Genomic DNA, 13,330 nt, shown 5'->3' with positions numbered 1-13,330 from the left:
GAAAACACTCGCCCGCTATTATTAATTTGGGAGCAATATACCCAATAAGCTTAACAAATAATACAAAAAAGAAAATTTTCTTTTTTACAAAGCTGACGAATTTTAATGATAATAAATTGTTATATGTTGCGTATGATCCAACAGCCTCCATATAAAAAGAACAAAAAAAGATTTGTGAGCTTTTCTCCGCATTCGCTCAATGGCCGGTGAGCTTTTCTCCGCATCCGCCGGTTTTGCGGTGAGCTTTTCTCCGGTGAACTTATCTCCGGTGAGCTTTTCTCCGGTGAGCTTTTCTCCGGTGAGCTTTTCTCCGGGATTCGAGCCATATATGTTCGAGGGTTCGGACCAAGGCAGCAGTGCGAAACAAACAACACGCAAAGCCGTTTGTGAGCTGTGTTTCCGGAGTGGTATACAAGGTTCCCCTCTCGTGTGGTGAAGTGTATATTGGACAAACGGGGAGGTGCTTATATGATAGGCTCAGGGAACACAACTATTCACAGAGAGTGACGATCGGAGGACGTTTTTCGGTGCACTGTAAGAGCTGTTTATGCAAGCCGTCCTTCGAGGATACCACGCTTGATGATAGGCACAAAGACAAAGTGACGACGGAGGGGATGGAGGCCTTTTACATAGCGAAAAGCGGGGCGCAGTGCATCAGCGAGCTATCGGCGACACTATCTGTGGAAGAGATGTTGTTTTTAACTTTGACAAAAAACAAAAAATTAAAAAGGGGGGGGGGGGGGGGGGGGGGGGCACGCGGCACGTGGATGGCGGGTGCCCTCCCCTATGTGATGAGGCAGAAAGGTTGGCATATGTTTAGATTGCTGCCTTACTTGCTTACTTTTGATGTTTTCTGTAATAAAACCTTTAGCTGCGAGTCAGCGCCTGTTCCCTCTTGGTTGTTCCTTCGCTCTAGTCTTTGTCATTCTGCGCTGTTTTACCTACATTATGTTTAGCCCACACCAACTACCCCAGCTTTCAACTCTGGTAAAACTAAAAGCTGTGTTTGAGGCTTGTTGCTTTTTCGGCTTTTTCATCGTTCCGTGTCTCCGCTTACTATGCAAGTAACAAATCGTGACCATGTCAGTGCCCAATTTCTTGCGTTCCCGTATATTTCGAAACTTCGTGCGGAAGTAGTTTTAAGAAGGGTGCGTCACAAAATGAGCATTCAATTTTGATGCTTTGAGTGAACTGCGCTGTAAAGGATCCCCAAAAAACGATGGCGGGACTAGGAAGGAGACACGACATACTGAAGTAAGATGCCCACACTGGTGCCTCACTTTGAATTACGCGCCAATGTCGAACGCCGCCACCCAGGAATATCCGGCGCCGCGCCGCCGATTCCTTCGCCGGCACCGACCGCCACGACCGCGACGCCGCCGCCGGTCGAAAAGGGACCGTTGGGATTGTTGCACACCCTATCGCTGAATGAAACTACGGGGGCGCTGCTGTTGAGACGCGATTCCGCGATTCTCGGTCGGCCGTGCCTGCAAAAATCGATCTGCAGAGGAGGGAGTAGTGCAGTAGTTTTTTCCGTGCGGTGATGTCTTCGCTGGCCAAAATGGAAACGTGCCGTCTTCATCACCCGTGTGTGTTACACTAGTCGAAAGTGCCGAGCCCGTGGACTACTTTGTGACCTCGCTAGACTATCAAGGATGACCAAGGACCGACTGGCCGCCCTCAAAGCGGTGAGCTCACTCCCCAGGAATCGCAACAGCGAGCCGCGTTGGGGCGGGTTGTGGCTCGGGGCTCCGTCCGGCACTGCGCTGCTCGCACTCGCACACGCACGCACACACACACCTCGAGAAACTCTTGCTCGGGCTCTCAGCGAAGGGAACGGCCCGAAAGCACGGGACGGCCGGGCGGGCCCGACCGCCGAGCACATTGCGTCCGCGGATTGGGTTGGTTGTTCCTCAAGGAATACGGCTGCCGCGGTGTTCGCGAAACACACGCACGTAGTTACTCACTACTACGTGCGACAGGGGCACAAACACCGCGTACGGGGAATAAAAGAATTCCTAAAAGAAAAGAGGCAGTCTGACGACGGCGGCGAGGGTCGGACGGAGTAGGGTGGTTTCCGCGTCGGTGCTCTTTTTTTTTTAATTATTTTTGGGGAGGGTACGTAGGAAGTCTCGGCTTGGCGTCGATCCGTCGTACGTCGGCCTTTGGCGACGGCAAGGGGACGCCCCAAAAACAAAATGAATCAATATTTTTGACGCGGCCAGCGAGGTGCTTAAGCCTACAATCGTGGTGGGGGGTTGCTCATCAGAGCTTTTCGAGGGGGACGAAGCAAAGCACGCACACGATCGGCTATTTTGACTGATTTCGACCGGGCGCGCCACTTCGTCGCGATGACCCAGCACGTAACTTTCAATCCCGATATCGGCCCCCCGTAAAAACAAAAACAAAAATGTACCGAACGGTTCGTCTGTTCTTCGTCTCTAGCGGTCGTCGACGGCGGTGGGGGTACGACCACGGGAGGGGGTAGTTCGTTAAGCCCGCAATGCACGGCGTGACGTTCCTCCACCCCCTTTTCTTCTTTCCTTTTTTTTTCTACGCAAAGACGTTGGATCGAAGTTAAAGTGGTCGAAGGGCGTACAAATTGACGTAACTTCGAAGCTCTCACGAGGTCGGTCTCCGCGTCGTTAAATCTCTAACACGTTTATTTATTTATTTTTTTTTAATGGTAACGCCAGGAATTGGTATGTGTGAATGGAGGTTCTCTTTTTTTTTTTTTTCTTTCGCTGTTTTCTTCACACACGCACGCGCACACACAGACACGCTGTGTGTATGTGTGTAGTAGTGTGGTTGCCCTCCATTCATGGAGGCGGTGTGGGGGCGGCCTTTACTTATGCGTCGTGGCCCGCTCTGATGGTCCCCTCCGTGAATTCGATTACCTCCTGACGCTAATTGGAGCTTTGGCGGCTGTGAGGACGTTGCCGTCATCGGTCTAAATATAAGCTCGGTGGCGGCGTTAGTTACAGCACTGCCCGATAACCCCTCGCCCTTCCCCGTCTTCACGGACGCCTCTCCGGGCGAACTCCTTCAGCTTTTGGGCAGTGCGGTGTTTCGGTGCCTGACGTCGAGAAACGCTTGACCGGCGCGTACTACCTCTTCCTGTTGCCCGTTTATTGATTCACACGGCAAGGCGAAATAACTCCCCAAGCAAATGAACAAAAAAAAAAAAAAAAACGTATGGGAAAAAAAAAAACAGCTGAGAAAATAACGTACAACAGTTTAGCCGTCTCTCTTTTTTTTTTTTTTTCCGAGTTTCATCGTACGATGTTTTGAGTGCGTGCAATCTTCCTTTCGGAATTCAGAATGGGGAAAAAAAAAATAGTAAAAAGGTGCGTGGTGGCATGTCTTTCTTTCCACGTACTGCAACGTCAAGTCTGACAACTGTTATCCGGAACTTGCGTGCCGGGCTGTTTGTTTTTCGCGGTGATGTCACCTCTGTGTGCGTTGTTTGGGTGTGGTTCGTGCGTGCGGCGACGATTGTGTTTTGCTCGCGGACGGCGCTAACACCACGAAAGAGAGAGAAATGAAGGAACAGCCCTCAAGGATTTCCAGTAAAAACTCCACGAAGAATGAGCTCGAAAATGACCTATTCGAGCTCCCTGTTCCTAAACCACCGCTGAAATGAATCTGAAAATATGCACCAATTTTTATATCTACCAAACACTGAAAAACTATCTCCCACCGATGTAGGTTGTACTGTACAAGGTATTTTCCGTGCTCAATAGGTCCTCGGCCATTTTATTATCTATCCTCTAACCTTTCCTAGCTTTGACACTTTTTTTTTATCCCCCTTGCTGAGTTATTAGGAAGCCATGCAGTATTTAAGCACAGACAGGTGTATGTTTTCTCATGTGCATGTGTGTTTTTTGAGCTGATGTGCTGTAAACCACCAGCAATCAATGAATCAATCTCAAATAATAAGTGCAAATGGAATTGACCTTTTATCATGCATATGTCAATGGTACACAAAACAAACAAGGCTAGCAGATTTTTTTTTATTACTTTCATCAATGTGTTTTGTACACCATGATTTACCTGTTCCAGTCTCTAAAATCAGCATTAGCATATGGACTTTTTGTCTGTAACTAATCCTTTCTGACAACCTTCATTAGAATTCCTTGAGCAGTTCCCAGCTTTGAATTTTCTCACAGAGCGTTTGTCAGATTTCTATCGTACTCAGGTGTCCTTGTACGAGTTCAAACTGGCATTGATTTGTACAAAGTCATTGAAGCCAACAGCTCCGATGACCTTGTACAACCAAAGCCCGTGTTCAGCATTGATGTAGGGTTAGGGAATGTTATGAGATTGGTGCATTATAAATAGGCTTCCTTGTTTACTGAGTTTTTTTTTTTTTTTTTTTTTTTTCGAAATTTGGATTTTTTTTTTTTTTGTGTTTCTTTTTTTGGGGAGTTTTTTTTTCTTGAGAGAGAGGGGGGTATATTTTGTGTTTTTTGTGTAAATTGGTTATAGCTTAACCAACTTACAGAAAAAATGGTGAATCTGCGAGATAAAATGAACCCCCAAAAAGATAACCACTTAATGTGAAAAAAACAAACAAAAAAAACAACAACAACAACAAAAAGCTTTAATTATGAGGGACACTGGTCAATGTGTTCTTCATTCCGTACTGCTCTCCTGCGTGTCTTGTCAACGCATTTTCTTCTTTCATAATTTCAACTCTGAACATCAGGTTCTCGGTGTAGTTTCGGGATACGACTTAGTTGGTTTCGTTGTAGGTTAGGGGGAAAATTTGTAAAGTGAGAAGACTGACACAATTTCCCCTTTGTGTTCTTCTAGGCGCAAGGAGAAGATGACGTCTCGGTCACGGTTGAAGATGGTGCCAGCTTCATGGACGAATTTTTTGCAGAGGTGAGTTGGGTGTTTCTCACTTGGCCATACTCATCGAGATTGCAGATGAAAAAGACATTTATGCGTGTGCATTGAGGATTACTTGGCCTGCCACATGGAAAGACATGTCTGTTTCGAGCAAATTCCTGACCTGTTTCGTGGCAAAATGTTGGCTCTCCGTGTGAATGGATAGACGGATGCCAACGGCTGTACCCTTTATATTGGGCAATAGCTTGCGCCACCTAGCCTAGAAACTAAAAACCAAAAGTATGGCTCTGCCCCTCGCCCTTCTAAGCCAATTTGCTTCCCCTCTGCAATTTTGTAGCTATAGCTGCAGTCTCTGCCAGTGTTGCCAATTTAGCAGTTTTCCCACTAACTTTAGCAGTTTTCTGAGTCATCTAGCAGGAGAAATGGTCTCTTTCCGGGTGGCGGGATATTTGGCGGCTTTCAAGTCATGTGAGCATTTTTTATGACAGTCTAAAATGTTTTAAGTTTACTTTTATGATACACGGATAACTTACCTTCTGGGTTAAGTTAGTCCTGTAGTTGTCATCTTTGCTTACTTCCAGTAACATTGTTGTCAGTGAGGGCAACAAATGCGTTGGGATATTAAGATGGCAAACCTCAAAACATGGTTTCAACTGATTCGCGCATGAATGTACAAATGCATTTTCCAAGTCTGCCACATGAAATAGGTTCAATAAACCATGCTCAAAAATTAATAAAACATGGGGGCTCTAGAATTCTAAGCATCAAAACTGTTTACTGGAAGTTTCAGGCGACTTTAGACAAGTCGAACACCCTGGAAATTTGAACTTTTTGCAAAGCATGTGAATTTGATCACTGAAGCTTTGAACTGCCACCATATATTGGGCTAGAAATCGAAATGACGCCGGTGTCAGTTTTCAGGTGTGGCAAAACAGAGTTAGATTGTGCAGTGGTCATTGTTCTGTGCACATTAGCGATCTGCGCCAAACAATGTAGCTTCCTTCTAAGGGCTCTTTTATTTATTGTACCATTTTAGACTATAATGGAAATATAGCAATTTTTTGTAATTTCTCGGGTATCCTACCGCGGGTGTTTTATTTTTGAGACGGCAACACTGGTCTCAGCTGCATGAACGCCAAGTGTGACTGGCAGCACTGAGAACTGTCTGGCAATGTTGAGTGATACTGCTCCTGCGACCACCACACTGCTTTGCAGGGCTGCCTGATAAGATTACTGTCACACTCTCCTTGAGGCCCTTAAAGATTTGTTTCAGTCCTTAGGCAGGGGATGTCATTAAATGTTATCTGCAGTTCATACTACTTTTTTTTTTTAAAGGCAACCAAGATAATTAAGATCTTTGTACAGAGAATCCTAGCAGCCCATTTTTCCTGTGTTTTTGATGCAGAGGAAATGCTGTTGTCCAGAGTAGTAGTGTGGTGAGATGTGCTCTTAGGAGGCAGTTATTTTGGGTGATAAAATGCATTGTTTGCTGGAAATATGGCAAAATTAAACACAAACAAGCATGGGTGTTATGTTTTTGCTGACTGTGTTGTGCAGTCCTTATGCTCACCATTTATGGTTGCGAAACAATGGAAATGATTAATTACCGTAAAATACCGGGCAAGCACCCACTCAAACTTTAGAGATAATCGACCAAAAAATGGGGGATGGGCGCTTGTCCGGTCATCAATTTTACATATAAATGTACTGTGCGTATTTCTGAGATCTTACAAATTTGGTAATGGGCGCTTAATGTGGAATGGGCGGATGCGCGGTATTCTACGGTACTTAGCATTTTCTGCAAGAAATTAAAGATGAAATCAAAATCAAATATACCTATACTGCTAGGGCACAAGTGTCTGGGATTTTGGTGAATAAATGCAGAAACTGGTAAGATATATATTTACCTTTGATTTCATCAAATATTTCTTACACCATCTGGAGAGTGAAGCTGATGGCATGCTTTATCACCATGCTAACAAATTTTAGGAGCATGTTGTTGAATTACATGACTCGCGAGAGACCCAAGACACGCAACCTGTTTGCAGTGAGCCCCTCCCAGGGCTACGCTGGAGTGTTGGCATAAAACCCACCCAACTTTAAAACAGGCATTTATCATTCATGAGCTTATATCTTAAGCAATACAAGTCTGAGTGCGAAGTTTTGCTCCGAGCCCATGCTGAGAGTACCTTGACACTATGCCACAAATTCTCACAGTAAGTATTTTCACTCGAGTAGGCTCGTGCAATATGGTAGGTCGTGCAAGGACAGACCTCTGAATTCGGAGACCGACACAAAAAGAACGGTACAGATCATGATCTGTACCGTTCTTTTTGTGTGTTGGTTTTTGCTCACAACAGCCACTGACGGGATAAGAATGATGGAGATGGTCTTTTGCTCGTCTCCCAACGTGAGCATGCTGTCTTAACATTGTGAGTGTGTGTGCATGCTTGGAAGCTTACAAAGTGTGGTATGTAATTGGAGATAAAAAGTTTCCACTGGAGACGGTACAACTAAAGTGCTTTTTGTCATTTTAAGACTGTTTGAGAAGTGTAGAAAGAGGTATACGGTGGATTTTATGACGGTCTGCTTTGCACAATTCCATTGCACACGTGGCCTTTGCGTTTCACCTTTGAAAGCTTCTATGCAAGATGGCTACTGACCTTATCAATGGATTTAGCTAAATATTGCTATTGCATGACTAAACACTAGCCGTCAATGATGGGGTAACTCCAGGGGGATGTTTTTTCTATGTCCGTTTCCCCTTTTCTGACTGCGGGTCTTTTTTCTGCTGTCTCAGGTGGAGGAGATTCGGGAAAACATCGACAAGATACAAGCCAATGTGGAAGAAGTGAAGAAAAAACACAGCGCAATCCTGTCTGCGCCACAGACAGATGAAAGTATGTGCACATCGAAGTTTATTGTTGGCTCGAAAGTTCTTGCTTGACGTCAATTGGAATTTTGCGACGTTTCACGGAGCACCGGCTGAAGTTCATAAACTTCTGTGAATTTAGGGGCTTGCAGCAGTTTCCAGGCAATACAAGACTGGAGTTTCTTTGAAAATTATATAATAACTCTTTCATCACTTGAAAAGTTTGCTGCCCTTAATGGCATATTCTCTTAGCCTGCTTTTTGTTGTTCATGCTTCTTCTTTGCGTTTTTAACATTGTTAACACTCGCTGTGGCTTTCAGTGGAAGGCCGCAGTATCGTTGACTAAAGAAGAAATAAATAACCGAGGCTGGCAGGCTCTATAGAATCTGTCGGCCGTATCTGTGAGGGACCGTGGCTTCCGAAGTCATTGTATCTCCTTATGGTGGCAGTTATGAATGCTGTTAATATAGGTAGAAGGTCAGAGGCAGCTGTGCAAGTTAACATTAATGAACCTGTCAAGGCCTTTTGTGCACTGACCAACAAAAGATGGCTTGTAGTTTGGTTCTTCTTTTCAACTATGAAATATTCTTCAGAATGCGACTCAACCTCACCCTTATTTCCAGACCTTTTTGTGCCTTGCACAGACTCTTCTTTTTTTTTTTTTGTAGTGGCATTTGGCAGCAGGCATGTGAGTTCTCATAAGTTAGCGAACTAAGAACGCTATTTGTAAAAAAGAGAAGCCCCCCCCTTAAATAAGGAATTATTCAGGGTTGATTGGGAAGCGGGCTTCGGAATCGCTCCTAACTCAAAATGAGTTTTGCAAGGTAAATGTCATAACACATATTCTTTCTTTTTTTTTTTTTAAATGGGCCGGGGGGGGGGGGGGGGGGGGGGGGTGATATTGTGTGAGCGATTCTAAAAGCTTCTGTATGGAGTCGATGTCTGAAATAGAAGATTGTTTCGGTATCACTCCTAACTCACAATGTGTCTCGTAACATAAAGATCGCTCTGAAGATATCCTTTTTAGAGGAGAGTTTATCTTATGGCATAAATATCCTGTGGAAGCACATAAAAAACAAAAAAACTTTATTCTTAAGTTTTTTTTTTTGTTTTTTTTGAGCAAGACGTAGAATTGCAACACTTGCGCCTTCCGTGTTTGCGCAGAAGTGAAGCATGAACTGGAGGACCTTATGGCCGACATCAAGAAGACTGCCAATAAAGTGCGAGCCAAGTTAAAGGGTGAGTGGGCGGTTGGGAGCGAGGGTTGCTCCGTTTCGTCAGGGATGCGCCTCTGAGTCTGTCTTCCCTCGCCCCTGCAGTCATGGAGCAGAACATCGAACAGTTGGAGCAGACGCAGATGATGTCCGCAGACTTCAGGATACGCAAGACGCAGGTGGGAACACACTCTTTGCCCCCTTTCCCTTGCTTGGGTGCCGCAAAACGGTTCGACCGTGGTGTCGTTCCACACCAAAGGATCCAGGCCGACCCTCACGGATTCGGTCTAAAAGAATTGTGTGTTAGTGGCACTGTGAACGCGTCTTTTCCTGAATATTGTTGCAATAACTATTTTTTTACATTTTTTTTTGATGGCATCTTAAGTTTTGTAAAAAAAACAAGCCTCAAAATATGAAAAAAAAAGATACAGAAATAGTTTGAAAAAGATTGCCGAGTAAACACTGGTTATAGTAGGTCATTATATTCTTCGGAATTATCCTATGTTTTCTGTTACACATTTCTGGGTGTTTTTAAGGGTGCAGATGTGTTAAAATCGTCCTAAAAACAGTTTTCAAAGAAATAACTTGTAAAGGTGGTGGTTCTAAAAATATGTACTCAATGGCCATAGATAGTCTAGAATACACACAACAAACGAGCAAAGTTAGAAAGAAGTGTTACTTTTAAAAAGCAAGAACATAATTGTTCGATTTTGGTTCATTGCTAGTATTGTAAATATTCCAAATATTCAGTTTTCAAGGCAAATATCACAAGGTGTACAGTCTAAGACTACAAAATTTATTCCTATATGTAGCTTGTAACGAAGACAACGAGCCATGTTTGAATTAAGTGTTATTTTCTAAAAGTGAGAAAAATAATCTTCAACATGGACCCAATGTAACCCCATTGTGCCTAGTCTTTCGTTGGGCGTGGGGCCTTTTAGTCCTAAGGAGCATGACTCAACATGGTCCTTTTGGAAACAAAAAACTGTTTAGTAAAAACTCTGAAAACAAAATTTATCATAAATTTTCTGGTGTTTTTCTGTTGTGCAGTTTAAAGTCAACCAATATTTTTTTTTTGTAATCAAAAGTTGTTTTATTTTGGTAAAAGTCTAGGAGGATAAGGTCAAAGACTGCTACAGAGGCACCATCCCCCTCTGTGTTGGCTCTCTCATTTCACTTATTAAAGGTACAAAAATATGAAAATGGCCTAAAACATAACTTGACACTTTTGGGCAAGATCAGTAAGTATCCGGTTCCACTAATGAATGAAGGTTCCCTGAAAACCCCATTAACACAAAAAAACGTCGAGGATGCGAGATTGTTCTTGTGATGATACAGACGGCAGTACGACCACCTGTTGTTGTCGGCTCCCTTATATATTGGACTATAATCACCGATAGGGTAAGAACGGAAGTTGTCCCACCCCAAAATAAATATTTTTATATCTTCTTTTAAATACTATCTTTTTTGTTCTATTTTGTTTGAATTTTAAACTATGTACTACCGTTAAGTATGTATTTTTAAACCAAGTACCTCAATGTTTTTCTTTTTTCTTTCTATTTTGGAATATCGTTGCAATTTGTTCATTGCTTGCAAAACTCAAATTTTAAAACAATATTTTTTTTTTTGCGTGGAGCGCAAGTGTGTTATTTTCGCCGCTGCTTGGTTTGTGCTTATGCTCGTGCAAGCAGCACACTCCAAGCCACCTTCTCACACCCTTGCCTTTCATGATGCTTTGGTCAGTCTTGTGAGCACTGTGCTGACTTCCTCTCCTGCTTTCAGCATTCAATGCTGTCCCAGAAGTTTGTGGAGGTGATGACAGACTACAACAAGACCCAGACGGATTACAGGGAGCGGTGCAAGGCCCGTATTCAGCGGCAACTAGAAATCAGTGAGTTTCCTTTGTTTTCGCTTCATCATCAAGCTGTCTCTGGGAAATGTGCACGAAAGAGAAAGAACACAATGCACTTCATGTTGTTCTCTCCCTTTCGTCTTTGTGCCTACAGCACTCGTCGTTTCAAAGTTGAGCTGCCTCGCCGGCTCCAAGGCAAAGCGCTGGCCTGCAGATCCCGGGTTGGGAGGTTTGAATGCCTGTCTAAAGTGACCGCAATATGAGGGACGCTTGAGCGGACAAGGCGCCATGTGATTGAGATTTCGGTTGCACTTTGGACGATCCCCAGGCGGTCAAAATTAATCCTTTGTCCTTCGCTGGAGCGTGCCAGATGTGTTTCTTTGTTTTGGCATGCAAAACCTCCAAATTTAGTGGTTTTTGATGTTCTTTTTACTTAACCCAACTAGCATTTTTATCCCTAGGGTCTTTTTTTTACTTGGGGCATCTTTGTAATGCAATTGTTTCTTCTGTTAATCTTAGAATACAAGCATTCTTTGTACTGACCACTGTCACATTAGGAAAATGCAGACATTCATACTTAGCTAGAGCTGTGTGGTATGTATAAACTTGTTCTTGGCCAAATAACCGTATTGTTGTGTCCAGTTTTTCTATTCATTACTGAGAAATGAAATGTTGGGGATGCATAATTAACACCCAAGTTTAATTGAATGCAAGATTCTTTTGTAAATGTTAAACTTTAAGCTGAGATTGCGACATTTTACTGATTAACAAAATCGTTGACAGGAACAGTGGTAACGTGAACCTGTCTGCAACTCTATCAAAGCTTTTCCCAACCTTTTTCACACTTGCATGATCACGCACCAAAGTTTTGTGCCACCTGGTGGCAAAAGCATAGAACGATCGATTCGGGTCGTGGGGGAGCTTTGCGGGAGGCCGCTAAAACCTGCATCAGTTTTCGCCTGAAGTTTGATTGCTGTTGGCGGGTCTAATGACAATGCCAAGCAACGAGAAATGTAGAGGAGCAGGGCTTTATGCCAGCATTGAAGCGGAACTGCCTAATAGCATTGAAGCCACGTGCCCGTCTAGCTTCATTAACGATACATGACTTGCCACTTTTCTCTTTCTAGAGCCTAGTCATGCCCTGCACTCTTTAATTTTGTTTTCTTCTTTTTCCACTCCTTTTAGTCTTGTTCTGATTGTGACAACCCAAATCCGTCAATTAGGTTCCCTCGAGTTTAAATGTGTGTAATATATCATGTTTTCTCGTGTCATCTTTTTCTCCCTTTTGAGTGCCAAGTAGACTAGTATATGCCGCTTGGTTTCTAAAAACTAATATTTTCTCTCGCAGTAAGCTCTCACCTTGCAGTATGCCCCTCTCTGCACCAAATTATTAGTAGTATACTAATAGTGACAAATCATTCTAACCTCTTAATTGCAGTAATAGTTACGATCAAAGTTTGGAAGATTTCATTGTTGTACTATAATCTGTTACAACACTACAGAGTTTCACAGTTGGCATGCTGTTTTTTTCGGTAGCTTTTTGACAGCTTGTGAATGTTCACACTTGCTTATTATTAATTTACTTTTATACTGTTTTGTTTGTATAAATGCTTCACTAATGTTTTTTTTTTTTTTTCCTTATTTATTTGTTTGAAGTCAATGGTGGTATCGGGGCTTTTTGCCTAAAACAACAAACCTACCCATCTGCCCATATCTCAATAAGCGCCCCCCAGGGTTGGGCAGTATGGCAATACAAAGGTATCGCGGTAGTATTTCAGAAATACTTTTAGTATTTAAATTTTTGTATCGTAGTACAATTTTTCAACCAGTATCTGTGTTTCAGTATCGGAATACATTTTCGGCGTATTCCTTGTGCCGGGATACAATACCGGGCCAATGTATCTTGTTACAATGTATGAGAAATCAGTGACCCCCAAGCAAAAACTCAAGGAACTGTTTCCTTTCTTTTTTCGCGCTTCCAAGGGGTAGAGGGTATAGTAAATGGCTCGAGGCTTTGTTATCGAGCAGACCAAGGTTTGTTTCGAACATTATGCCAACGAAATTGGAGACTCCCTTCCTTATTCTTCGGAGATAACATACGTCCCCCAGGGTGCTTCAGTTGGGCAACTATTTTTGTATAATCAAAACATTTTGAGGCACTGTGTGTACGAGCTTTACAAATCTACATTGCACTCCCAGTCCCATTTACTAGAGCGAGCGGAGAGGTTCTTCCTTCAGATCATCAAATAAAAGAACGCCATTTCATTACAAGGCGATGTCTTGAAATGGCACCGACATGGGACTAGAGGATGCTGACTTTCCATGATATTTGGATATTCGTATATAAAACAAATTTAGAGGTTTGTGTGATATTGCTTCGAGTGCATTCAATATATCTGAAGGAGAACTGCACTGCGTTCTGCATGGAAAGTATCTTAAATCTATTGAAGACCCCCTTTGGGCTCGAGAGTTGTTGTTTTCACTGGAGAACTCTTTTTGCACCTTAGAAGTAGAAACCCTGTCAACAAAGCCTACATA

At 43.2% G+C, this 13,330-nt stretch overlaps 1 protein-coding gene across 1 annotated transcript in view; it reads left to right on the top strand.

The window, feature by feature from the left end:
* Positions 1 to 1,448: 1,448 nt before the first annotated feature.
* The window catches only part of LOC115308243 (syntaxin-1A), a 30,418-nt gene continuing 18,536 nt past the window's right edge, over positions 1,449 to 13,330 (top strand). Inside the window, exons 1-6 of the mRNA XM_029966090.4 lie at positions 1,449 to 1,688; positions 4,816 to 4,887; positions 7,655 to 7,754; positions 8,891 to 8,965; positions 9,046 to 9,119; positions 10,723 to 10,831. Of these exons, the coding sequence (XP_029821950.1) occupies positions 1,656 to 1,688; positions 4,816 to 4,887; positions 7,655 to 7,754; positions 8,891 to 8,965; positions 9,046 to 9,119; positions 10,723 to 10,831 (463 nt within the window). The 5' untranslated portion in view covers positions 1,449 to 1,655. The remainder of the gene's footprint in view (positions 1,689 to 4,815; positions 4,888 to 7,654; positions 7,755 to 8,890; positions 8,966 to 9,045; positions 9,120 to 10,722; positions 10,832 to 13,330) is intronic.

The sequence above is a fragment of the Ixodes scapularis genome, unplaced genomic scaffold (assembly GCF_016920785.2).
Source record: "Ixodes scapularis isolate PalLabHiFi unplaced genomic scaffold, ASM1692078v2 PGA_scaffold1__304_contigs__length_218370807, whole genome shotgun sequence".
Lineage (NCBI taxonomy): Eukaryota > Metazoa > Arthropoda > Arachnida > Ixodida > Ixodidae > Ixodes > Ixodes scapularis.
Note: the sequence above shows the minus strand (reverse complement) of the source record. Positions and strands in the feature narration are given on the sequence as shown.